General features: G+C 42.3%; 1 protein-coding gene across 3 annotated transcripts in view; it reads left to right on the plus strand.

The window, feature by feature from the left end:
• Positions 1–26,582, plus strand: part of bcam (basal cell adhesion molecule (Lutheran blood group)) — a 94,210-nt gene that overhangs the window by 2,193 nt on the left and 65,435 nt on the right. Inside the window, exon 1 of one of the 3 annotated variants that reach the window (XM_061819530.1) lies at positions 19,710–19,947. The exons of 1 other annotated variant lie outside the window; for it this stretch is intronic. In XM_061819530.1, the coding sequence (XP_061675514.1) occupies positions 19,884–19,947 (64 nt within the window). In that variant the 5' untranslated portion in view covers positions 19,710–19,883. Of the gene's footprint in view, positions 1–19,709; positions 19,948–26,582 lie in introns of those variants that run through there. One more of the 3 variants, XM_061819531.1, reaches the window with a different exon arrangement.

A 26,582-nucleotide genomic window follows, 5' to 3' on the forward strand; every position in this document is an offset into this window, starting at 1 on the left:
ACTGGATGAGATCCAAGTTGCGTTTTGGCTGGTTGTGTTCAGGTCAAAGAAATCATTTTGATCACTTTCCAAAAAAAGCTAAATCTGCCTCGGTTCCAGGCGTGACTTGAAATAAAAATATAATTCAGGGCCCGATGCCAGAGTAACTAACTGTAAGTAGCTGAATTACTTACTGTATGTCTAACATGGGGAGACCCTATTAAAAAATCTCAAGAACCCATGCTCCAAAAGACAGGAAGTCTGCCATTGTCGGCCCATTCTGACAATTTCCAGGTTTCCTTTCAAAACCAACACTTGTCCAACAGGCGCATATCATCCTTGGGCTCTCACCGGTCATTAGCAGAACATCCCTGGCCATCGAGTGGACATTAGAAGGCTTCATGCACGAATTAGCGAGTTAAGTTGCGAAGCGATCCTGCGCTCAACCATTGGCACTCGCAAATGATGATGGACTTTTGCGAGATCCTCACGCTTTCTACTCTTTCCCCAGCTAATCAACTGAAATCATGGCAGCTTTTCATTGTGCTCCGTGCGCCCACTTTTCTGCTTCGTCGTACCAGTATTACCCCTGTTCAGTCTTCAGTCTTTGCAACCGTTAAGCCCTTTATCCCCTCTGCGAGACTGAGCAGCTCATAAACTAAAAGCCCCCGGCTCTCGGCGTTGCGCTCTGCCTCTGCTCCAAAGCTTCCGTGTCATCAATAAAACATCATAGCCAAGTTCAGGTGTTTTATCCTGACTACATTTTTTCCCCCCCTCGTCCTCTCCATGTTATCAAAAGCTTTGCATCAATGTCGTGCGACACTTTGGCTGAATTTGTAGAAAAATGGCCATGATCAGCACAACAGGATTAAATGAAAGTGGAGGGGTCTTTTGATGACTGAGCATTGGCATGTTCTCAGTTTTGGTCGGGTTGATTTTTGTTTTGTTTCCGGTATTGTGTGTCTCGTCCGCTCATTTTGTTAGATGTGTCCTCCTGTTCTTGTTTTCCCTCCTCCCTTGTGTTGACCAATCAGATCCCTCCAGCCACTCCCGTCCTGTCCAGGTGTTTCTCGACGTCTTGTCAAGCTCTGTGTATTTTATTCCCTGTTTTTTTTTCACTTCTTATCGATCAAATGTCCTTGTCACAGGTTGCTAGTTGCTCGTTGCGTTTGTTTTTATTCCCCCCAAGGGCATGTTAAGTTTATAGTTTAGGTTTATTGAAGTTATACTTTGTTTAGTTGCTTTTATTAATTCAATATTTTTGTGATTCCTCTACTCCTGCCCCCCATTTTGGGTCCTCCACACTTAACTCAATTCCCATACTGAGATCTGGGATTGCTTTTTCATCATTTCCATGAACTGACAGACTGCAAAAAAGTTGAAATATAAGACCCCAAGTGAAGAACTGTTAATTTATTGTGAATTTGATTTTATAATTCTGAAAGGAGGGTACTTCAAATGATTTCAAAATCAAGTCACCTTTTAGCCCATTGACTATACAGCCGAGCGCGTGGTTGCTAGCCGACCTCTATTTTGTCCGCTTTCCTATAGAAAATAATTGGTACAGAAATACGGGTACTCGGTCAGGTAAAACACTTGTCACCATCATCAAACATTTATTAAATGTACAGGCCGCGTTTAAGTAAGTTACCGCTGAAAAATGTAATGAAACGCAACTGATATGGCGGCACGGGATTCTGTTACAAAAAAGCAAAACACGCTCTGAACATTATCGAAGTCTTGTGATGTATGCTATGATGATATTTTCTAGAGCAGCTTTCATTTTCTGTTGAGCTTGTGAATGGCTGCGTATTGCTGGAGCTCAACAGGATTTCATATCCTTTTATGCAGCCATTATTTCAATGTTCAAAAACGAAGTTTAGCCCTGTGTCGTTTTAAATGTAGCCTGTGTGTTTATGTTGTGCCCTCATTGCTTATAACGGACACAGAATTTCTGTTGATTAGATCAAATGCCTTGTGGAAGTCGACAACAGATACTACACTCCTTATTCAGTCCATTTATTTCTTCTATGATGCAGTAAAGAGATTGTGGTTATATTTGCTGATTCGCCACATCTGAAGCCATTTTGGTTGTGAGCAACAGGGGGGTCCACTGCGGGCAAAAGGTTGTGAATTTGAGGAGGAATGAGCATGAGTGACATTCCACCCTAACTTAGAGGGAGAGTGTGCTTTCTTGGGAAGTGGTATGATACCAGATTGCTGCCACATTAATGGCAGCGATAACCTTTGAAAGGAAAAAAAAAATTACTAAAGTGTCTTTTCTTTCCATGTTTGGAGACTGTTCAAGCTCTTCTTGTCTGGGTCGGGAGTCTCCATTCAGAGCATCACTCTGTGAGTGTTACAGTTAAGCTTCAGTGTGATTATCTTGTGACCTCCTAACATGCTTCGTAATTGAGTTTCGCTACCGTCGGTAAGGGGGAGGATGGGTGCACTAGATTCAACATTTTCCTCCCTTGCAATGTATTCTATTTGCTGCAGGGAATGTGGGTACCTGACCCAGTTGTGGGGCCCATTGACTCACTCTCTGAAGCTCAGTATTGTCTTATTCAAACAACCATCTACCACAAGACACACCATTGAAAACACGCTGTGCCACCTACTATGCGACACGGAAGCTTTTTTCAAAGAAGAGAACATCTCACAATCGAGTGAAGGGACCGCGGCAGTATGACCTTATCGTTTCGAGCCATATTTAGATGATATGCGGACGACTTTGAATTAACAACAGACTCCCAGACAGTAGCCAGCCTGGCCGAAGCAGTGCCGCCGGAGCCATGCCCCTCGTCCGAAGCCATGCTCGGGGTACATCGACACATTTAGCACCACTCACTTACGTGCACGGATCTTTGGTTAGACTCTGAGACGATTACGTCCCCCCCAAACTATTGTTTTTTTAGTAGCTGTATACCCACCTACCTGTTATTTGGGAACCCATGAAGCTCTCGTACTTTGCATCAATTGCAATCCATTTTTCACGACGAACTGGGTCTTTCGGAAAAGTATGAAAAATGAATCCATTCTCCCAAGTGTTTGAACAATTTCCAGCAATACAACGAGCCAGCATTTTGGCTAACACGAAGGAAGAAAGTGTTACCTTCCAGCAGGTAAAACTGGTATAAACATATGAGACCGCTTGAGTGGGCGTCTGCTACTAACGTCACTTCCTGCTTCTCGAAAACAAATCCCTTGAGAGGATTTTCATGGCGGGAGCGACAAAAAACCATATACGTCAAAATCACGTTTTGTGGTGAAAAAATTGTATTGGTCCATTCCGGCTGCCTTTTTTTTTTCATTAATAACATACTAAAAATCATAGATTTCATGACAGTGGCACAGTGGATTTTGCTTATACAGTAAATGTGTAAATTTATTTATTTTGGGTAAATCACGTCTACAATGCAACCAAATGCCAATTTTGACCAGAATCAAGATGCTTACATAGATGACTTTTGACTATAGGAAAAGCCGCAAAATGATATGTTTGTCCCAAACATGGCTGCCAACAACTTATTCAGTAGAACCTCAGAATTGTCAATAAACACGACATACGGTGGCCATATCTCATAGCGTAAGGTGACCCAAAAGCAGGATACGCGTTTCAAATTTAGAGTTATTGTCATGGAGGACTGTACCACTCAATTTCATACTGCTCTTGAAACCGGGTACATTATTTCAAGTATTTAAACATTTGCTCCTTCGAGATCCCAATGAGTTTCTCAATATCTTGAGTTTTAACATTTAACACTTCTAGTCCCCAGTGATATTCATTCAAACAGGTGACCTTGGACTTTTTCAATGGGCTTTTGTATGTTGCAGATATGCCTTCTGTTATCATTCAGTGTTTCAATAGGTTATGTTTGAGCCGTGTGTGCGTGTGTCAAAGAAAGCAAAGCTGGACGTGTTTGTGTGGGAGTGAAAATGGCGGACATTTCCTGTCGGCGCCTATCTCTGAGCACAATGAGACAGAGGTGAGGCTGCATTGAGGAAATTTAATTAACGGCATCTGTTTTCAAAGCTTCCAGCTTCAAAACAGACATCGCGCCTCTCCTTGGTCGGCGCATTTAAAGAATAAACAGGATGTGGTTTTCAATGCATCTCTCTCAGATGGTGGGGTTTATAGTCTATTTTGATGTTGTCAAGACCACTGTATGATGATATAACATTGGCTCCTGGTTACATAAAGGTGTCTTTTGGTACTCTACTAGGCACAGAAAACCACCTCACCTGAGGGGGAAAAAAACAAACTACCGATGGCCTACATAGCGACATCTCGATAGTTTTTCGTGCACTCGCAGGCCCACCGCTGCGGTCTTCTGAAGGATTCTAACCGATGACATTTAGTGTTATAGTAACATTCCATTACGGGCTTTTCTGGGTTAAGGTTGTAACAAGTCAGTGTGTGGATGCGACCTCAGAGTGTACGACAAATCGACACATTCCACGACATACCTTCTTTCTCTTATTGGTTCTTTTTTTTCCTTGGGCGAAGTTGTTTCTTTATCAAAGCATGAGCTGGGGCTATTACTGGCTTTTTCTTTCTCCACAGATCATATTTGTCTTGTTAAACTGTCAAGTGATAAACCGTTTTAGCAAATATGACAAAGTGTTGTTTTTTTAAATTGCAAACTCTGCTTTAATGATTAGACTTCCAACTTTTGTCAAGCAAGCGTAAGAACACTTTTAATATTGAATCTTTTATGTCATACACCAGACTGAAGAAAAATATCATAGTTGCACAACTTTTTAGATCTTTTTGATTGCAACTTTGAATGGTTTCAGCACAAACGAAGAATATAAAGTGGTTTCAAGAACGTAATGTTCTAGTTGATGCTGTTTCTGTTTATTGCCTCCATGTAACACGTTTAATCAACCACTTTGGAGAAGGGACACCAGTTGCCTTGAAGAAAATGTTCTGTCGCTTCACAGGAATAATTTTCGCGAGGCCTGCTTTGGCAAGCTGGGGCTGAGGTTTGGTTCGCTCCATTAGATCATGTTACACTCTGTCCTCAGGGCCCGGTAGATGCACATGGATCCGCTTGTGTGCTTTCCAGATAGAGAAATTGTTCCCTCTCTATCGCTCTCCCCTTTTCTCTTCTCATTATTTCATATTTCTTATTTTCCGTTGTACAGATTCCATTCAACCTCTGCCTCCCGCCGTTGTCGTCGTTGGCAGCTGTCTGCCGCAGCCGAAGGGTCAACAGCTACTCATCTCCATGCGCACATCTCATGAATAGAAATGTCTCATAATGCCTAGGCAAAATGGACCGCAAAAGTGAAGTTCATTTCAATATTTTGATTGCCATGTATTCAGATCTGGCCTTGTGTATATGTTCAACCCTCTTTTCAGTGGCTACCATGCATGGTATCCATCTTGGATTAGATTTTCCATCATTTTCCTAAATACAGTAAAGTTTACTGTTCAAAAGGTCTAGAAAAGAAATGACACACAAAGTATAAAGTGGATATAAAAATTGTACACATCCCTGTTCAAATGTCACATTTATGTGACAAAAAATGAATGGATATATTTTAATAAAATAACTGAAAAAATGTTGTGAAAATTATTTAATTCATACATAACGTAATTTCCAGACTATAAACCGTGACTTTTGTCACACGCTTTCAACCCTGTGGCTTATGCAATGATGCGGCTAATTTATGCATTTTTCTAACGGCCGCCAGGGGCACTACAGCAGAAAGTGAGTGTGACAGGTAGAATATATGTGTCGAAGAAGACGCAAGTTTAATGTAAATTCGCACTTTGTGCATGAATAAAATTAGCATGAACAGACTCTCATCATGGAAAATGCAAGAAGAAATGCATATTACGCAGCTTTCAAGTTAAAAGCAATCGAGCTGGCTGATAAAGAAGGAAACACAGCTGCTGCACGTAAACCTGGCATAAATGAATTGATGGTGAGACGCTGGAAATGGCAGCAGGAGCAACTGGAGCAATGTAAAAAGATGAAAAAAGCTTTCAGAGGTAGTAAAAGCAAGTGGCCTGACCCGTGACCGCGTCTCTGTGACTTTTCACGGTATGTTTTTTTTTTTCTACCAAGCCCTGTTAGTGCTGTGTTACTACCGTATTGCTTCTGTGTTACTGCTGCGTCACAGGCACTGTTTGGAAAGAAAAGCTAAGGTATATTATTAAAACTTTTTGAACACTCAATGTAGGCACATGTGGCTAATAGACAGGTGCTGCTTATGTATGTACAAAATGGTTTTTCCTTTCAAAATGTGCTCGGTGCAGTTTATAGTCCAGAAATTATGGTAATCTGTGCGAAAAATATATACTAAATTTGAAGGAGAAAAAAATACTCTTTTCAAAGTGAGAGCAAATATGTTGTCTAAATTTAACAAACTGAAGAACAGTGTTTATGGCCCTGACAAATTATATAAAGTATAAAAGAATGAGAGAAAATTTGAGCAAAAATGTATTTGATTTGAGTAGAGCTGCAATTATAGTGACTATAGTTCTGCATAATTTTGGGAGTTTAAAGTCGTCTCAACAAACAATTATTGAAGCCGTTCTCTTTTTGGGTGATGTTCCTAAGTGACAGTCAAATCTGCGGAGAAAAAAACTAATTTGTACAAGAGTCGCGAACTTGCATACATGAAAAACGTAAATTGTGACTCTTCTCGATGCTTCACTGCCAGTGTTGCCAGAGTTGAAACGGATATTGGGCTTCTATAGCTGTCAATGGAGGTGAACAATTTTTAACATTGATTGTGAGTCTGCGACATTTTCAATTTCCTTTGAAATATGACAGCCAAATTAAGCCTGACTTTAAAAGGCAACTTCCCATTTTTTTCTCCTCCTCATTCTTCCTCACTTTGAGTCTCCCCACTCCTCTCTTTGTTGCTTTCTAAATCTGCTTTCTCCCCCCCCCCCCCCCCCCAACCTTTTAGCCCCATCAGCCATGTTGCTTTTTTCCTGCCTCTCTTTCTCCTCGACTGGTGGGCCAGCCAGGAGGCCGTGCACGATTCAGGCGCGTAATCTGTTCTTTCTCCCCCCCTTTTGAATTTCCATTTCAATCACGCGTTCACAGCTGGAACCAAGGCTGGTGCGCATGCAAATGAGCATGGGCCACTTTTTTTTTTTTTTTTTACAAAAGTGACAGGCTGGGGAGTGACAGATTATGCTGTGATGGAAAGCAACTGTTGCTAACGGGCGGAAATCGTTCGATTCCATTTCATTATCCTTCAGCCACACACGGGGACCAAGGAGAACGGCTGAAAATGTTGTTTTGGGTCAGCGCGTTTCACACGAGAAGCAAATCACACTGACAATGAGAGGAAAAAGCAATACAGTAGCTCAAACAAAAACAGTCAAGACAGTGAGATGTAGTAAAATAAGGAAACAAGTGTGGAATTACAATTTGTCTCTGTTTAACTTTAGATGAATTGGACACAGATGGTAAAGTGGTAGACATGCCTGACTTTGATAGGGGCAACGTTGGATCAATTCCCACTCAGTGATGGTGTTGATATGAGCCCTTCGACTGACTGGCGACCAGTTCAGGGTGCAGTCTGCTTTTCGCCTGAAATTAGCTGGGATAGGCTCCGGCACTACCGCCACGCTTTTGAGGATAAGCGGCTCAGCAAATGGATGGATGGATGGATGGATGAATTGGACACTTCATTAGATCCAGATATCTCTTCTCCTTCCTTCAGTTGGCATAAGTTTGTCCAAAAAGTCAGTTTGTTGTTTGATGCTAGCTGAAATGAGGTCTTGCACGATATTAGTTTGAGGTCGGAGGTTTTGTGCAACTTGTTCCTTAACTTCCACCTTATACTGACCAGATACCAGGAATGCTCTGCAATATCTCTTGTAGTAAGTTCTTCACGCTCTGATGCTAGATGAAATACAGTCTTGCCCTGATGTTTCTGAAAAGTCCGAATTGTATGAATGCTGAAGTTTTGTGAGACTCACTATGATTTCCACTGTAAATGGCACTTTTACAGATGCCGCGTCCCGCTCTGTTGGAAATGTGTTGTGGTAAAGACTGAAGAGCTGAAGATTCATTGTTCTACTTGGTTTAGAATCCAGGCGGGTCATAGCCGGTCTCTGTTCTTCTTTGGATGCAGTCCAACACTTCCTCCCATTGTCTCAGGTCCAATATGATGACAAAGCTCGACTTCGTCAGAGACCGTGTGACTTTAGCTGCCCGACTCGTATTTGTGGTGTCCGAGTTCTGCAAAACGGTAGAGTCTGACTCACGTTCTGCCAGTGAATACGCAGGATTGTTTTTCGGGTTTTGGGAAGTCGTATGCTTGAGCGAGCTGCCTCCATTATACGCACCCCACTCACACTAATTGATGTTATTATGGTGGGAGGCCCCCTGATGCACTAAGGCACAAGTTGCAAGTGCATCCCATTTATGGCAAAAAAAAAAAACAAAAAACATCTGCTGCCAATTGATTATAACAACAGATATTGATTTAAATGGACTAGCGCAGCAGCAGAAGTAATTTGCTCACAGTGAGGCAATGAGGTGGGAGAAAATGTGGTGGCCATTTAATCTGCTTATTAAATCTTTAATGCCATTGTCACCGCACAGTCTTGGAGCTCCTTTTGTTTGGGTTTTCAAGATTTTACAGTCATACAGAATGCAATTCACCAACAAACAATAGAGTTACTGATAAAAGATGAGCTCTACAAGGAACTGTAAGTATGCTTTTGTTCACGTTTAATAGGGTTTCATAATTTCTTAGAACTTAAATCACACTCTTTACCAATATTTCAGTTGCAAACTAGCCTCATTTGGACTGGGATCATCAAATTACAGTGAAGCACACCATCTTTACATATAATTTTTTATATGTGTTTGGGGCGGGGGCATCTGGTGGCAAAATATGGTTGAAAAGAGTTGAGCTTCTTTTAGTGCTTTATCGCAATTTATAGCATTTTCGTCTCAAGTGAGTACGTTGAGACGCCACAGTAGCACATGTGGTTAGATCTTTGGCCTCACAATTCTGATTCAAATCCCAGCCTGCCTGAGTGGAGTTTTCTCCGGGCACTCCAGTTTCCTCCCACATCTGAAAAACGTGCGTGTCGGTTAACTAAAGACCCTAAATTGCCCCTAGGTGCGACTGTTGTCTGTCTCCATGTGCCTTGCGATTGGCTGGCAACATGTTCAGGGTGTAACCCGCCTCCTGACCGAAGAGACCACTGAGGGCATCTATAGGGTTTTCTTTTGGGGAAGGTCGATTACTTGCACATTTATCCTATCCCACAGTCACACGTTTTGTTGTTTTGTTCCTTGTTATGGAAAGAAAAAAATGGCTACTGGAAATGACCCAAATGTGCTGAGGAAACTCCGCCCTGTGGCATCCTGGCCAGTACCAACTGTAGTGACACCTCTGACTTGAAGATCTGCTGCACATTTTCAAAACTACAAACTGCACATGGGTTTCGCCAGAGTGGCGAGTATAAAGAGGCCTTTAGTCCATGTTTCTATCCATTCTACCTCCTGCTATGCCCCCTGCAGAGTCACAGATGAGGGTATTGATGGCAGCACTTGAACGTGGCCACATAAGCGTGTGTCACGCTTCCCTGGACCCCCGACTACACAGTCAATGTGGCTCTGATGCTGTAATTACCCTTCCCCATTGTGGCTCCAAAGACCATACCGAAAGAGGCGCGTGCGAGGAGATCCAGCTTGTTGGCCAAGGGAGGAAAGCCAGGAGGACAACGTGACAGAATGAGGGCGAACATCTGCAGACGACTTAGGCCGAGTCAATGTTGTGGGGATGGGGGGTAAACCAGAATAAGAATTAATAAATGCTCCATTCTATTTTGGCAAACCAGATGCCAGGCTTTCACTGGTGCTTATTTAGTAGCAGGGAGCTGTCATTAACGATAACATTTCCACCTGTGCCTTGACGAGTAAAAAGGGCCCATTAGCATATTGCAGCAAGTGTGCATGTGTGTGTCCGGGTGGGCGTTGCGTGCTGGGAGTGGGCGTCTCAGGGGGCGCCCTTCATCGGCCCCCTGTTATGGGCGCCCCCGCATTAGTAAAAACATAATGGTTCAGGCTTCATCAGCCACACACAGATGGGTTCCCTCAATTTATGTACTGTGGACACACACACAGGTGGAGAGAACAGATATGGCGGCAGTCAAGAGAGAGAGAGAAAGAGAAATACATCCATTATGTAGTTGTCAGAAGGTTGAATAGATTGATCCAGTTTATTTTTGCATTGAGCATCACGTTCTCGTCTCCTCTTCTCCATCTTCTAAACATGAGCTTTCAGATCCTACATGTACTACTACTTACACTCTTATGTGGCTTGTTTTAAATGGTGAAGTAAGGATGGTGGATTTTAGTAATACCTTTTTTTTCTTTTTTTAGTTAAATCTCTAAGAAATTGTACTTGTCATTCTCCCATTCAAGGTGTAGGTTAAAGTGCTATGCCAAAAGGATCAATAAAATAATGAAGATAATGATAGTATAAACATTGTTAGAGGAGTAGGTGATTGTACAGTGAAAGACTGATTAGCATATCTGCCTCACGGTACTGAGGAGCCGGGTTTGAATCCAACCTCACTTGTGTGGTGTTTGCACGTTTTCCACATGCCTGTGTGGGTTTTCTCCGGGTACTCCGGTTTCCTCACACATTTCAAAAACATGCACGGTAGGTAAATTGCCCGTAGGTGTGACCGCGAATGACAAGCAGTTCGGAAAAATGGATGGATGGGAAGACTTCTTTATACCCGTGCGGGTGGCGACCGCGCTGACGTCACAGCAGGGTGGAGTTTCCACTGCAATTTATGACCGATTCTGGTAATCATTTTTACTTTCCGTGATAAAGCACAACAAGAACAAGGACCAAGACATTTCTGTTTACAGGAACTATTCCTTATAAGAGTCCTCCAAAGCAAAGAAGGAGCACATCATTTGCTTTTCTGCGGTGGTGCTGTTTTAATCTCTCGTGTGGACATAGAGTAAAAACTTCAAAAGGCTTGCCGAAAATTGATTAATATTCTACCAAACTGTTTATGTATTCTCATTCAAAGCCTGGTGTGTGTGTTGATGCATGAGTGCAGAGACAACTCCAACCTTGAATTTCGTAGATATGATGGAGTACGCACACGCACACATTTACACCCGGCGGGCGACATGAGGCAGTGAGCGAGTTTGTTTGGGAGAAAGTGCTGAGTGCAGGCGTTAAGACTTGGAAGGCAAAGAGCTGACTCCAAATTAATTAGTCTTCGAATGCTGCATTTACACGCGTGACACAAGACATCATTTCTGAACGCCAGCCAAGCGGGCTTCAGTAGGAGTAAAGAAGACTGAAGACTGAAATGAGTAACAGAGAGAAATGTGTATATTTTCACACCCTCAAACAATAGAGTAGGATTACCACCTGACCTCTTGATTATAGCTACATTTCCATTTGCATCCTTATATGAAATGATTACATGCATTTTTGTCAAACTTTGCATTACTGGAAGCTCATTTTGTTCTACTTTGATGGTCCAAAAATTTAAAAACCACATTTAAAATCATTCTTGCTTTGACATTGAACAGTAGTCCGTGAGAGTTTACAAGGTCGCATCACAAGGTCAAACCTCGTGTTCCAGGACATCGGACTGGTATTTTGGATCCATTTTTCCCCCCATGTGAAATAATCAAAATTGTTCTAGAGTCTATTCATGACTCCATGGTGACTCCACAGGGGCAATGGGCTGGGTCCACACGACACCCCCAACCCCCAATCCCATCAATGAAATTAAATTGCCTTAAAAATGAAATGTTTCAGAGAGCAATACCCGCCAATCGGTCCAATCTGGCTACCCCGCTAAAAGTGGGCGAGAACCACCACTGCATGACTATGGTGCAGAAGGAAAAAATAATAATAATAAAAAATTGAGTGATGTGTAGTCAAACTTAATAAATGCGTACTTGCGCTTACCTTGGTGGGGAAAAAAGAAAAACTGTATAGAGATATCACTGTGTTTGCCTGCCAGGCAAATTTCTTCTCGGAGAGACAAAACCCAGCTGACTTGGCAGTGTATAAATACGAGCTCATAGATGCACCTCATGTATCTCTTTGGGGAACAAGAAGAAAGAATTCTAATGTCCAAAAAGCTACTTCAAAAATAGTTCTTGCCCCTGAAAATTGACAAATAGCAGCAACTGAAGTTGTTGAAGAAACTGTTTCCGCTTCACTTCCGTCTTTTTCCGGTGAATCCAGTAATGTGAGATCTTTTTTTTCCGATAATCGAAAAATAAGAATTTACTTTTTTTGCTGCATGGAGAATTTTGCTTCCTATTCATCAATGTCATGGCAGTCCTCCTGGCGAGGAGCCAATGTTGAGCTCAACGTTTGGGAAATCTCTCCCCCTCCCACACACACACCCGACCAAAAGACAAAAACAGCTCATTTTGCCCTCACATAACCAACATCCTGAATTATTTGTCAGCAGCAATCATCCCAGCACATGATGCTGTTGTGGATTTGCGAGGCAGTGAGTGTGGAAAGAGAACAACAAGAAATAAATTCATACTGAGATGAATCACAATGACTGAATCATTTTACCGACACAGTTGGCAGCTCTATTGATCATCTGCCCATGATGAGCGAGGCATTCCCAGAGATTTCACTGCCATGTGACTCATAATAGGCTGGAACAACAGCTGCGTCATTGGGATGGAGAACAGAGCTGGAGAGGAGTTGATAAGAGTAAGAGAGAGCCCGTACACAGAAAAATGATGACCTTACACTTACAGAGGGTATAAAAAGACTGCACTTTTTTTGGTGTGATCTAAAAATGAGACAGAGATGACTCATTAACAAAAATAAAATTTAAAAATCCATCATTGTGAACCAAATTATTATTTTTTTTTCTTTTAGTGAGAGGAAGACAAACTAAAATTGAGAAAACTGTTCAGAATTGATCAAGAACGCTTCTACTCATGTTAAGTGGGAATCAGTCAGCGCAGTCCTGCCACTGATTAACCCAAAAATAGTTTAGTTCAGTGGTTCCCAAATATTTTGCGATCCTGGGGGAGGGTTAGGAGCGAGGGGTGCTGAACCCCCCCCCCTCCCCCCCTCTCCAGTTGCCAACATTTCTTGGGAAGCTACAAAAGCACGCACAACAGCAGGGCATAACTTAATAAGGAAAAATTGTCATGAGTTGATAGTCACCCCTCTCCCCCGTCATCATGCTGCACCCCCCCCCTCCTCCTCCCAGGGGGCGGACATCCCAGTTTGAAAGGCAGTGCTTTAGTTCTTCAAGAACCATTTTGCTGAAATCTTTTTGTTCTTTAGTTTCCGTTACTTCAATACCCAGTTATTTATTTAAGAATTAATCACTCACACATAAACTGGTGTTAAATGAATCATTATGCTTGTCCGTTACTAAGTCCTTACTTAGTTAAGGACTTAGATTCTTGGTCACAGTTATGTAGTTACAAACTGGGGATGTGGCTGTATTCATAATGAACCAATAGCTGTCAGTCATTTTAAATGTGAGCCAGGAGGCACCAGCCACCCTGTTCTAGTAGGCTTTTCCTGAGATTTGATTTGCTTTCTGCACAATTTTGAGCCATTAATAATTCCCTCCACCTTGTCTAAGGCTCCAGGAAGGAGAGTACTGCGACCATCATGGTTAAATACAAGTGTGATCTTTTCGTGATACGCAGCGCTGTGTTCAAGACAAACTACCTTTTGGAATTTTGGCCAAAATGTTCAATCTTGGTTTCATCACTAGAGCAAAACCTCACAAACAGGTGGGAAAAGGTGCTACGGTCTTAGTGTCTATCTCTGATCCTTCCTTACAGAGTAACATCCGACCAGATTTTTTTCTGCTTCACTTTCAATCTTCCCTTCTTTTTACCCCCAATTCCCTTGTAGTTGTTCCTTTGGGCTACATATTACTCATCCCCTTACTTTTGGAATTAAAGTTCCCCCACCTCCTTCCTCCACGTTTAATCTGCTCTCTTCATTATTCTTTCATCACACGTCTACAGCCTTTGTAGTGCCTTTGCGTCTGTTTCTCTGGAACTCTGTGCCGCGGGCTGATCTATTGAATATTCTCTGTACGGTTTGTGATGTAGAGGAAAGGAGGTAGCTGTGGGGGTGAGTGTAGCATAAAACAAATGATTTTAACATGACACCCTATCTTTTTTTTTTTTGCAAGGTCTGACAGTTTTACTTTTGTGTACCTTCTATCAAGTGACACATGACTGCACGCCTGTCACTCTTGAAATGTAAAAAATGCTGACAAGTCTCTTCCGAGGTTCGCTACTTGCATCTGTTTTTGTATGTTATCATTTTACAGTAGCAGATCGATCATAATCTTAATGTGTTCATTCAAGATGGCGCCTAACTCTGCTCCCTTCGGTTACATCCTCTCTTGTACAGACTACGATTTTTTTGTTTTCTGTTTATCATTGGAGATATTACATGGCTCACTTACACAAGGGAACAATCGCTAAACGCTAGTGGGTCTACCCTGGCTGGCTAGTGGCATCTTGCCAAAGCTAGCAAGGCTAACCAACAGGTTTTTTTCTTTCTTTTTTTTTTTTTTAATTTGAGCAGCCTACATACATGTGCTTGGGTGTGAAAAAAACCTGGTGACACATAAAAATAGCGGTTAGCCTTCCAAGCTCTGGCAAATTGCGCCTCGCCAATGAGGAACTGGGCAGCAGCGCTATGTGATACTCCGTCTTTGTTGACAAAATATTAGGTCCCATAAATTGCAGACAACTGTTTGATATTGTAAATGTCATAAATAAAACAACACCCCCCAAAATTACAAAATGGTTTTGGTGTGTGTGTATGTGTGGAAATATTTTACTGAAAATAAGAGTTGTAGCATAGTCAATTGGAAAATATGCAAGTCTTTCATTAAGTAAAAGAAAAGAATTTGAAATAGAATCAGTGAAACTGAGAAATGCTGAGGCTTGGTCAAGTGTCCTGCTTTACAACATGTGGAACACAAGATGAGACAGGCCAACCAGTGTATGACACAAACGTGCTAAATTACTATCCAACAGCTATATTCAGCATAATAGTGAGTTGCATTTTCAATCCTTTATTTTTAGGTTTCCATGCCAGTCCATCAAAGTATGTCTTTGTGAAACCGATCTGTGGCTCAATAACGCTGCGTCTGCTGTACTGTATATTCAGGGATTCTGGTTCATTCAGATTGGACCTTTGAAGGTAGAACATTTCAGGTTTGAATTTGTTCCCTCATTTCATGTTGCTGTGATTAAAATAGAGAAAATGCAGCCTTTCACAGAGTGTGAAAGCCACTAATAGGAACTCAGAAAAGGTAGTTAAAGTAGGCCTCTTGACAGATGGAAGATCATCATCCTTAAAAAGTCCAGGGTGGAGGGGCAGATTGTGAGCGCCAATTACTGGGGTAGCCCATATGCTCATCAGGTATTCTGATGAGGGAAGTGCCTCAGCGTAAAATAAAAAATGTTCAATGTCAGCAGAAGCAGTCAGTTTACATGTTATGTGGATGGGGAGGGCCAAAACCACCTTCGTGATTTTATTTGGCATAAGAGTAGGAACAGGTCTGGCCGAGACTATACGGGAATCGTGCTCATGTTCCATTGTTTTTCGGACATTGTGCTGTGGTTTATTGAGACAAATTATACTTGGCAGCTGATTTGGGAGATGATCTCCAATCATTTTTCAAGAGTTGAAACATCTGGATGGTTCATTTTAAAAGCAGTCTACGGGAATGAGTCGACTCGGCCTGTCTAGGTATTGGAAGCGCATCTGTCTCATTACCGAACCTGAGGCAAGGTGGATTAAATTTCTTACCTTAACTGCAGGTGTTCCCAGGTAAGAGTGAATATTGAAACTGAGCTCAGGCAAGCTTCCTTGCTAAGGCAGGATCCTAAAGGCAAGGTTTGGCTTCTACATTGTTGAGACAATGGAACACGATCTTGAAATATCATTTTGGACATACAAATCTACAGTCAGTGTTCGGCCCCATGAGGTTGTCTCTGGGAAGTTACATTTTTTTCTGCACATTAAAAGTGGGCCATGAGACTGTAATAAATTCTTCACTATTGGATCAGGAATCTGTTAATCCAAATCAGAAACAAAATAGACCCATAATAGAAGATTTGGCATTTTACACAGAACCCAGCAAAGGTGCTATATATCCATAAATCCATGCTTTTACTTGGCATTCCGCGATCAGGTTATTAATCACGTGACAACTTCAGCTCTATCATTTCGTATAACATACGGTATGTCGGACAGGGGCAACCATTTTCAACATAAGAGGCCAAGAGAAGTGGGTGTCATGTGAAACTTCACACCAGTGACCTGGCATTCTGAACATTCTCTGTTTAAAAGTGGAAAAGATAGTTAGCCTATAGCATAATTGACCAAGTAATATTGAACTTACTGTCACAATATGAATACAAAATACCAATGTGCTTGCTAAATATTGTTTTTTTTTTCATCTGTGTAGACTGATATTCAAGCTATATTGGGCCAAGGCACATATTTCATAGTTGGAAAATCTCAGGATACACTTCCAAGGTAAAAAAAAAAAAAAAAAAAATCCCGGTTGAATGACATTAGATCATTTCCCGTGGCACACCTGAAGAGTTCTCACAGCTCAAATTTCCAGGCTTCTGAGGAAGTATCAGATATGTGGGAACTCTCACTGATACACTCATCTTGTGGAAAGTGTGTGAAAAGGGCTACAGGCACTCACGATCAACGATGATTCTGCCTCCATCCATATTCTTCGTCTACTCTGCTTTTCTCATTGCAGACCACCTCCGTTATTCATCCTCTTCCATGCGTCCTTTTACTGCTCTCTTCTGCAGCTCCATTAGGTAATGAACCAATACAGTAAATCACACTGTCTGACAACAGTCCTTACGTAAGAACGCTCTTGCTCATCCACATCAGCAGGTACTGTAAGATGAAGCTATGCGGTATGACGCTGAGCTTATATAAGGAAATACCAAGGTTACACCAAATTGGGTAAGGACTTGGGCTCAACAACCCAGATGCATGACTGTTACATTCAAAACTAGGGATGACTGGACGTATCAATGTTCGGTCTGTGGGACCCAACTCTGGCTGAGAAGTTCTCCAACAGAAAATGCAGACTGAGAAATTCGCAAGGTGAAAAAGTCAACTGCTGGGCTCAGGACTGCGGCTACACTGATGCCAGTGTTCTTATAGCAAGCGGGCTATGTATAGAACAGCTGTGGCTTGATATCAGAGGTCCACACCAAGTGGGTGGGGAGTACAGTGGAGCAGGTTTCAAGTATCGCCTCACCTCTTCCAAAAGGGCCTGAAAAAATATTACCCAGCTGTTTTGGGAGGCAAGCGTGCTTGGAATGTGTGTCAACTGCTGCTGCAAGACGTGCCCATTCTTCGCTGCTGATACACCGTTTCCCCATCTTGATTGAGTCAAGGCCGAGGAAAAATCTTGTCACGTTACCAAGCCCAAGTGTCACAAAGAGTTTTACTTTGACTGATGAGTGACCAGACTCGCCGCTTGGCAATTTTGGAAATGAGTGCTAAATGTTTAAATTTGCACCGTGTATCCTGAGGCAATTAAAAACCTTGTGAGCAAGACTGGGTTGCTATCGCCACGAACAGTGAGGGAACACTATATTTTGACACTTTTATGACATTACAAAATGGCCAGTACTGTTAGTATTTTGCAAAGGCAAGGGTTTAACCCTGCAATGTATTGTTCATATTTCCATTCTAGCATGGCAACATTTATTCAAAATGTAAACACATTTTGGACCTCATTCCAATGAATGTTTCCAACAGTGTCTGATTTCTCAACTCTCAAGGGAATCCAAGAACAAAATATCCACATTGATTATCTGATTCCTCTAGGTTTTAAGTGATTTTCCCAAGTCATGTTCAAAACTAACAGATCACTTTCGTCAAGACATGTTGCCCCGCTCCACGACGACAGTACGCCTGCAGCATAGCCGGCAAATACCCAAACAGATTGTGAGGGGATTTCGTGTCTCGGGAATGAATGGTATGTCTGTTCGTAACGGAGAGCTTAACCCGCTCCCAACAAATTGGTCCCTTTTGCTTTCAAAATGAAAAGCATGTTAGCATGTGAGGGTCTACGACGCGGGGCGGGAACTTCGGCATACGCCATGAGGCAGCTGGAGGATGCTGAACATTGTTTTGAGTGTTCGCACCAAGATGTACATTCCCTACATAGCGACCAATGCTTTGGTGATCCTTCCATTATTCATCTATATCATGTGGCCCATTCCGCCCAATTGGTATAAATACCTAGTGAAGTAAAGAGTCCTCGACATTGATCTGATTCCATATTGAAAAGATTCATTTACAGTACACTAACATCAACATTTACCAAGAAATGTCGTATACATCCTTTAGAAATATTATATCAGTATTTTTTTTACATTTGTGTAACTCCGGATCCAATTCTTTTTTTTTTTTGTCATTTTAAATTCACTCTTCAGTTATGTCCCAGGGTTTTCACTCAGTCCCGTTACACTCTGAAAAAGGCTTGCATGAGCCACAGGAGGTTGCATCATTCCAAACTGCTGCAGGCTGTGGGAAAGCCAAAAATTAAGATTTGGGGAGTTTTAAAAGAATAAAGTGGTAACATTTTTTTGGGTTGTTTTTATAAAGTTTTTTTTTTTCCCCAGGGGAAAAAAGTTTCATTTGTTTGAGAATGCCAGCAAAGTCACTTTATCTTATCATCTAATGGAGTTTTAAAATTGGACTCTTTTGTTCCCCTCCGGCGGTTTGACATCTGCCTCACAGTTCTGAGGACATGAGTTCAAATCCGGCCCTGCCAGTGTGAAGTTTGCATACCTCAATTGCCTGCCTCGGCCTGCTCCGATTTCATCTCACAATGCAAAAAGCATCTATGGTAGGTTAATTGAAGACTCTAAATTGCCCATAGGTGTTAATGACTGTCTTGTGTTAGCTGTGACTGGCTTGCAACCAGTTCAGGGTGTTGCCCATAGTCAGCTGAAATATGCACCAGCATGCCCACAATTCTCATGAGGATAAGTGGAACGGAAAATAGATGGATGCTTATCATCACATGTTGCTTCTTTGCCATCACCGGCATTGTTGCTGTAGATCACCAAATAGTGAAATATATATAAAAAAATAACACAATTGTGACGTAAACATTTTAGATCAATGGTTTGTAAACTGTTTATTTTGGAGTGAGCCGAATTGTACTGAAAAGCCAAGACTGTGCATCACTCTGCAATGAAAAAAAAAAATAATAATATCATTTGAATTTGCTGAATTCAAACAGCTGCATCAGTTACACATAATTAAAATGTAAGAAACGTTAAACATTTTATTTTCAAATAAAAAGAGAAAATGACGCAAGTTTAAAACATTTTAGTCGTGTAAAACCAATGTTTATCAAATGAAATAATTTTCATTCTGCTGTATCGCAAGAACTTCAATTTCCTGCCCTACATGGAACTTTTTGCATTTATTATTATTATTATTATTTTAGCATTTTGCCTTTAAATGGTAACTAAAAGCAAAAACAGATTCGTCCATACATACATAGTTATGTGGTCTTTGATAAAAATCACTCCTATTTACTTCCGTTTTTAGAAAATTCAGTCAACCAGATCTTGAACAGAGAGAGGGGGGGGGGGCGGAGAGATGAGGGTGGGGGGCACCTTTTGTGCAAATATATCAAAAGTACCAACCGCTTGAGATTTCTGCGTGCGCGTGAGCGAGAGAGGGAGGGAGAGAGAGGCAGAGAGAGAGAGAGAGAGCGAGGGAGAGATTTACAGTTCCAAAAAGGAGACCCAAGGCTCACAGAAGCTTCTCGCTTGCTAGAAAGAACCCAACCCGAACGGCGCAAAGTTTTTAAATAAAGGAACAGAAAAGAAAAGGCTGTCTTCATGGACGGGATCAAGTTTGGACGCGCGCGGCTTGTGTGCACCTTGCTGCTCTGCGCTTTGCAACGTAAGTCCTCAGTTTCTCTTTTTGCAGCCTTTTTTCTCTGTGCGTAATTACGATTGGCACTCCCTCAAGCCGGTCCCCCCCCCCCCCCCCCGTTTTGTTTTGTTTTAAGTTTGAAACTAACTTTTTGGTCGTCGAGTGTCACACTTTTTCCAATCACCTTGTGGTGGTCTATTGAAAGAAACCGTGATGGATTGAGCCCGACGCCAGTCCATCCAAAAAGTGCAAACTTGCATGTGAGGTTGTGGTGGTCCGGTCCGGTCGATTTTAAGGTGGTGGCGGTGCTTTGAAGCTGTGCTGGGGACTCCCCTCCACCCCCTCCACCCTTTTATCCACACTTGATTGCACTTGTTGGGGCACACCACCCAGAGACCCCCTTTCACCTCCATTGGGACAGCGGTGCGAGTTCATTCTATCTCAACACAGTTCCATGATGCCAAAAGGGTTGTAATAATTATATAGTTGTAAAAATATAATCAAGAAACAGGAGGAGTGACGAGCTACTCGCATTCATTGTCAGAGTAGCTCATGTTTAGATTGCCCCCATAATGAGCCAAAACAAAGAGCAACTCAATGACTCTCCCTCAATGGGGATGTTAAAAGTCAATCCTATGATGTTCCTGTTAAATGCCAAAAATCTCACTTAAATATAGTACTATCAGAAGTGAGTCTCATAATATTGGCTGGAAGTGGTCCAAAATGGTGGGCAGGGCCCACTCCTCCAATGGAATAGTGTGTGCGTGATTTTGAGCAGCATAAAATACACGGCACATTTGTCATGGACGAGCGTCTGTGTCCATTAACAGCGTGTTTATGTATTGATTGAAGGAGGGTGTGATATTTAGCTACCATAACTTTTTTTTTTTTTTTTTTGGGGGGGGGGGGGATATCTCATTCAAGATACCCATTCTGATCTGGTTAGAGTATCTGTCAGTCAGGAGCGCACCCATTTATGTGCTCTAGCATGTGGGGTGGGGTCGCTCTAAGGTTCCAAATTTTCATGTGTAACATTTCAAAAAAAAAGAAAAATTGAGTTTTAGTAGACATAGTCATTATTGAAAAAAAAAATAGATTTACAATGACCACCTCGCTCCACCTGTAAATAAGCCTCACTTCCCCTTCCAGTACCTGTAAAAGAGTCAGTCTGTCATGCCACTGGCTAGCAAAGTAGTGTCTGGCATAGTGTGAAAGGATTGTGGTTTCCCTAGTGTGCTAAATTTTGGGGTCCTGTATTTTGGCTATTGAAACCTCCACAGAGTGACTCTCAAATATGGACTTAGAATAATGTGATTTCATTAAAAAAATAAAAATAAAAAACACCTTGGTTTTGGCCTGAGTGTCCAGAAATGGCCCCCCTCGGGCAGCCACTTCTCTTTGTCACAGTTTTGTGTCCACTTTATCCATATTTAGCTAAGACTGCTTTCTTCCTCTGATTGTCTGGTATTGAAGATCCACTTGTGAGAGTGCACGGGTTCTATGTGGTCAACGCTGGCTCAGGAGTGGAAAGGGATGGCAAACCACTTCACCAGTGACATACATAAGTTTGAGATTCGAATGACCTGATTGCAAGCCTCTTGGCAGAAAAACGTCTGGAACTCAGGAGTGCATGGATGATTTGAATTCAAATTTCACGTTTACTGACATAAATACAATATTACATCCCAAATGCTAAAAAAAATGTTGCTTTAGCAAAATGTTTGAGAATAGTTATAGCATGAGTTTGGCAAAATGGTGGAACGGTGGAGCAGCTGGTAAAGCCTTGGCCTCACAGTTCTGAGGACCCAGGTTCGATCCCGGCCCCGCCTGAGTGGAGTTTGCATGTTCTCCCCATGTCTGCGTGGGTTTTCTCCGGGCACTGCGGTTTTCTCCCACATCCCAAAAACATGCAACATTAATTGGACACTCTAAATTGCCCCAAGGTGTGATTATGAGTGCGGCTGTTTGTCTCAATGTGGCTCACGATTGGCTGGCAACCAGTTCAGCGTGTACTCCCCCCCCCCCCCCCTTCCTGCCCGTTGACAGCTGGGATAAGCTCCAGCACTCCCCACGACCCTTGTGAGGATAAGCGGCAAAGAAAACAGATGGATGGATGTTTGGCAAAACACAGCATGAGGGAGTCTCTCATTGTGGATTCTCAAGAATTCATGTTTAATGAACGATTGTATATTGCAACAGATTGATTCATTTCACGAATACTTGCTTTGAGCAGCTCCTCTTGTCCCACCCTTTTGTTGTGTACTTTACTGTCTGGTTCCCATCCGCAGAGCATTTTAACAGGTGCCTTAAACCAAAACTAGGTGCCACCTAATTGAAGGATGCAGTGCAGATCACACATCTCGCTGCTCTGTGTCAGTGATTTAAAGACTGAGCACAAGCCTGTCCCTTCCCTCCCTGAAGTTTTTCTGCATGTCTCAGTGGTGGGAAAGAGGGTCATCTGTTCACCTTCTCCATAAAAGATTGTTTACCAAAACCCTTTAGTTTTTTTCCCCATCTGCATCTAACGTGATTCTGAGCTAATAATAGCAACACTCGTAGGGTCTCTGTGGGACCCGCATTCTCAGTTACTGCTCACACACACACACACAAAAACACAACCACTGTCAATGCACTAAACAGCATCATGGGACTCATAACACGACCGCACGGCATACTTGCCATCTCGTGTGCATTTACAGCATGTTCCCATGCTTTGGCCCTATGAACCACTCCACTCATTTTGGTGGAGGTTTCCCATTGCATCCATAACAGGGAGGCTCTTGCACGAAAACACACTCAGACGGAAGGGCCTTGCAGTCTACCATGGGTTAAGACCAAAATGTTGTTCGAGGAAACAGTCACGCAATTTAAGTCAAACTGTAGTTGATTCCAAAGTAGTTGCAACAAGTGGAGAGAATCGTAGTGACAAGCAAGCAAGAAGCAAGAAGTTAAACATGTCACTTCTTTGTCTCTGGTTACTTTTAAACCTGCAGTCATTTCCTCACTTTAATTTCTACACGCCTTGCCTAAACCTGGCAGCAACAACCCCCCGCAGCCATTTGTAATTATTATGGTATTAGGCCAGAAAAAGGGTCATTTAGCCTTAAGGCGATAAAAGCCAGCAGGAGCCCCCACTTTAAAAATGTCTTGGCTTTGACGTGGAGCTGGAATCTTTTGGTTGTATAGCGCTGAATGACAGATACTCTGAGAAGAACAAGTCCATGTTTGCCCCCCTTGTCACTCAGGCATCTGTTGGCCTCGGAACATTGGGGCTGTAATTATTGAGGTGATTCATACCCCTCAGTGGTCTTACGGGGTGGGTGAGTATATGTTTTCCTGACAGGAACAGAGTCCCGAGATGGAATTAGTGGCATTCTCCGGGACGTGTCGTAGCGTGCTGTGTAAAGTTTGTTTGCTTATTTCTTTGCATTCTGCACATAAAGGACTTCCTTTCTTTCTCTTAAACCCCCGTCTCACCAGTCTGTTTACAAACAAGGAGGCAAACAATGCATTGGTAGAGAATTCGCAGAGGTGCAAAGTCACCTCACAATCATGGTCCATTTATTGTTTTGTGACTGGGTCCCGACTTGCCGAGAATCCAGGAGACACTCGGAATCTTAGTCGTTAATGTGAGGAACAGGTTCGAGTTTCTCTGCCAAAGAAGTCCTTAGAGCTCAGAAATGAAATTCCAATTACCCAGTCTTTCACAAACCCACTTGTTCTGTTTACGTTTGCGGCAAACGACACGTGAAACTCAATTACTGCGGCGTGATTCAGGCCTTGATGAGCTGGCAGTCGGTACAACCGGGTCATCTGGGCTCTCATCCATAGTTTACAGTCAGTTTGGAAAGGATATGAATTATTGGTGGGACTTTATTCCTCTTGTATTGTCTTCCTGCATCAGTTTTAACACTCAATATTTAATTTTTTTTTAATCTTGTCTGGATTTGATTGCTCTAACAATGAAATATAATATATGGCCCCCCACACACACCCTCACAGACTGGAAGCCCGTCTGACTGGCAAGCATCTTCTTGGCAGTGCAGAATTACCCTAAAGCAAAATGTAAAGAGTTTTGTCCCATTGGTCCCAAAAAGGACTTCAGTTTAGTCAATTGTGTCCGTCCTTTGCAGGTTAGACATTTCCTATTTCTTGTTGTATAGTGGTAACAATGCTAAATACATAAACCTACCCACGAGTGTAGAAAAGTGCTTTTCATTACATTCTTATTTCAAATACTATTTCTCCCCTTTATTCTTGCCAATTTTCCCTTACTGTCTTTCTTATCCATCACAAATTTCTGTTTGAAACTCCTGCCCCCTCAGACACTAGCATGCATGCTAGCCATGATTTTCCACACTTTCCAGGCTTCTGTGCTTTTGTGTATAATTTCTAGTTAATGACTCCACGTAGCATCAGGAAAATCTTTGTTTTAGCGCAGGCCTGTGTTTGTTCTTCATGCCGATCCTTGAAACCTTACTGATGAAGATTTATGGCAGCTACTCACAACTTTTAAAACTTCCTCACTTGGCATCGATAACTATCCAAAGCACTCATGGCGTCATATCTCCTCCACTGTCTGTTACCCATCCAAGGCACTTTTCTGGCAGCAAGACAGAAGCAAAGTTCCTTATCAGCAATATAGTAATAGCCTACCATGTAGTCTAATCCCGTAGGAAGACTAACGGGAAGAGTGAAGAAGCTGGTTGAATCTTTTGATTTGGTTAACGGTTGTTGCTTTATGGATGAGCTTCCTTGTCATCGGTGGAAGTTGAAACAAGGAAGGAAGGGAGGAAAGATGGAAGGAAGGGTAGGCCAGATGAAGGCACGGGATGAGAGATGATTAAAATTGACTATTGTGTTGCCACTATGGAGTCTTATTTCTGTCCCAGGGGAGGAAGATGATGTGGATTAGCTATCTCAAACGTGGCCTTGAAATGAAAAGAGGTCTGCATGTCCTTGTGTCTCTACATTTGATGCCGGTGGTCGTGGCAATGGAGAGGGGGTTTGCAATTCACAAGATGGAGTGATATAGAAAATTCACAAAGCTTGCTCATGCTGGGAATGGAGGTTAAGTGGAGCCAATCCTTTTAGCCGGAAAGTGCTGCAGCAAGATACGAAGAATAGGCTTTATTTCAAAAATGTATTTGGTGTCGTCATGAGTTTGAAAAGCAAAATTTGTTTTGGCTCTTACAACTTAAGTTTGGGTTCAGATGAAGCGAGCACAGGATATGGTGGCAGTGAAGAAAAGACAGACCGAGTGTGTGTCACCATGAAAGAAATCCAATTAAAATAGGGAATGTCATAAAAAAAAAGTCTGAAACTGTGGATGAGGAGATCATTTTCTTGGCAGAACAGAGGAAACCCTAACCTCTCCAAGCCCCAAACCCACCATCTGACTGTTGGCTGGCAGTGCATCCTCTGGGAGCCCCACAAGCTGTTGCTTTTTCAGACATCAACAGTTGCCTCAGAAGCAGTTGTCTAATGCACCACTTCCAAAGTGACCCCCCCATCCCCTTTCCCCTCACACATTGGGTTCAATTACCATTTCATGGTGATCCACCTCTATGGCTTGGTGGCACAGTGTTGCAGCTTTCATGGCATCCTCATGTCTTTGTGTGGTTCATCCCCAAGAACAATAGCATGATAGAAGCCCGATCAAGAGAAACCAACTGGTCCACTTATGTTGATGTCCAGGATAGTGATAGTTCCGTAATTATTGCATCATAGCAAGAAACAGCGTGCAAATTTCCATTGTTGATCAGTACAGTGCTATTTGATGACATTAGACACAGGCAAGCACCCAAACACTGTAAATTCCTTCCTGCATCATAATCCACTGTTCTGATTTACTTCCCATACTACTGTATGCACCATTAACTGTCTGTGTCAACCATGTCACAAGACAAGTCATATCCCTAATCAGTTTGCTCTAGGTTTTTCATGACCTTACAAAGGTAAAATTGATTATTACTGTTGAACCTGGTTTAAAGACTGCAACACACAAATTGATTGTAGATTTTTAGCCAAGTCTCCATTTAAGAAAGGAAAATCAAAGGTCTTCGACTCATTCATTGATCAAGTGGGATTTCCTCATCCCACACTTCCACATATTTTGAAAATATTTGGGTAACCTGATCAGTTAACAAATATTGTTTACCGCGTCACTTATTTATATTTTTGGTTTTGGACTATGCTTTACCAGAGTTAACAGCCAATCGCAGGGCACATCGAGACAAACAGCCGCACTCACAATCAGACTTAGGGGCAATTTAGAGTGTCCAATTAGTGTTGTACATTTTTTAATTGTGGGAGGAAACTGGAGTGCCCAGAGGAAACCCACGCAGGCACGGGTAGATCATGCAAACTCCACACAAGCGGGTTTGGGATTGGACGTGGGACCTCAGAACTGTTAGGCCAACGCTTTCCAGCTGCGCCACTGTGCCACCGCTAACTGACCAATCAAATTTATTTTGTATTTGGTTGAAATAACTCCCATAAGGGCAAGCTACATGGAGTACATATTTGAAGGAGTTGTCAAAGAATGATGACAATGGGTCTCAGAGGAATTCTTTCTTATGCTTATCTCTGTGCTATATTGATAAGCACAGGGGTGACTGAAAGTTCACTGTAAATCATACGGTTTTGGATTAGCTAGGAGT

The sequence above is a fragment of the Syngnathoides biaculeatus genome, chromosome 5, assembly GCF_019802595.1.
Source record: "Syngnathoides biaculeatus isolate LvHL_M chromosome 5, ASM1980259v1, whole genome shotgun sequence".
NCBI classification, from domain to species: domain Eukaryota; kingdom Metazoa; phylum Chordata; class Actinopteri; order Syngnathiformes; family Syngnathidae; genus Syngnathoides; species Syngnathoides biaculeatus.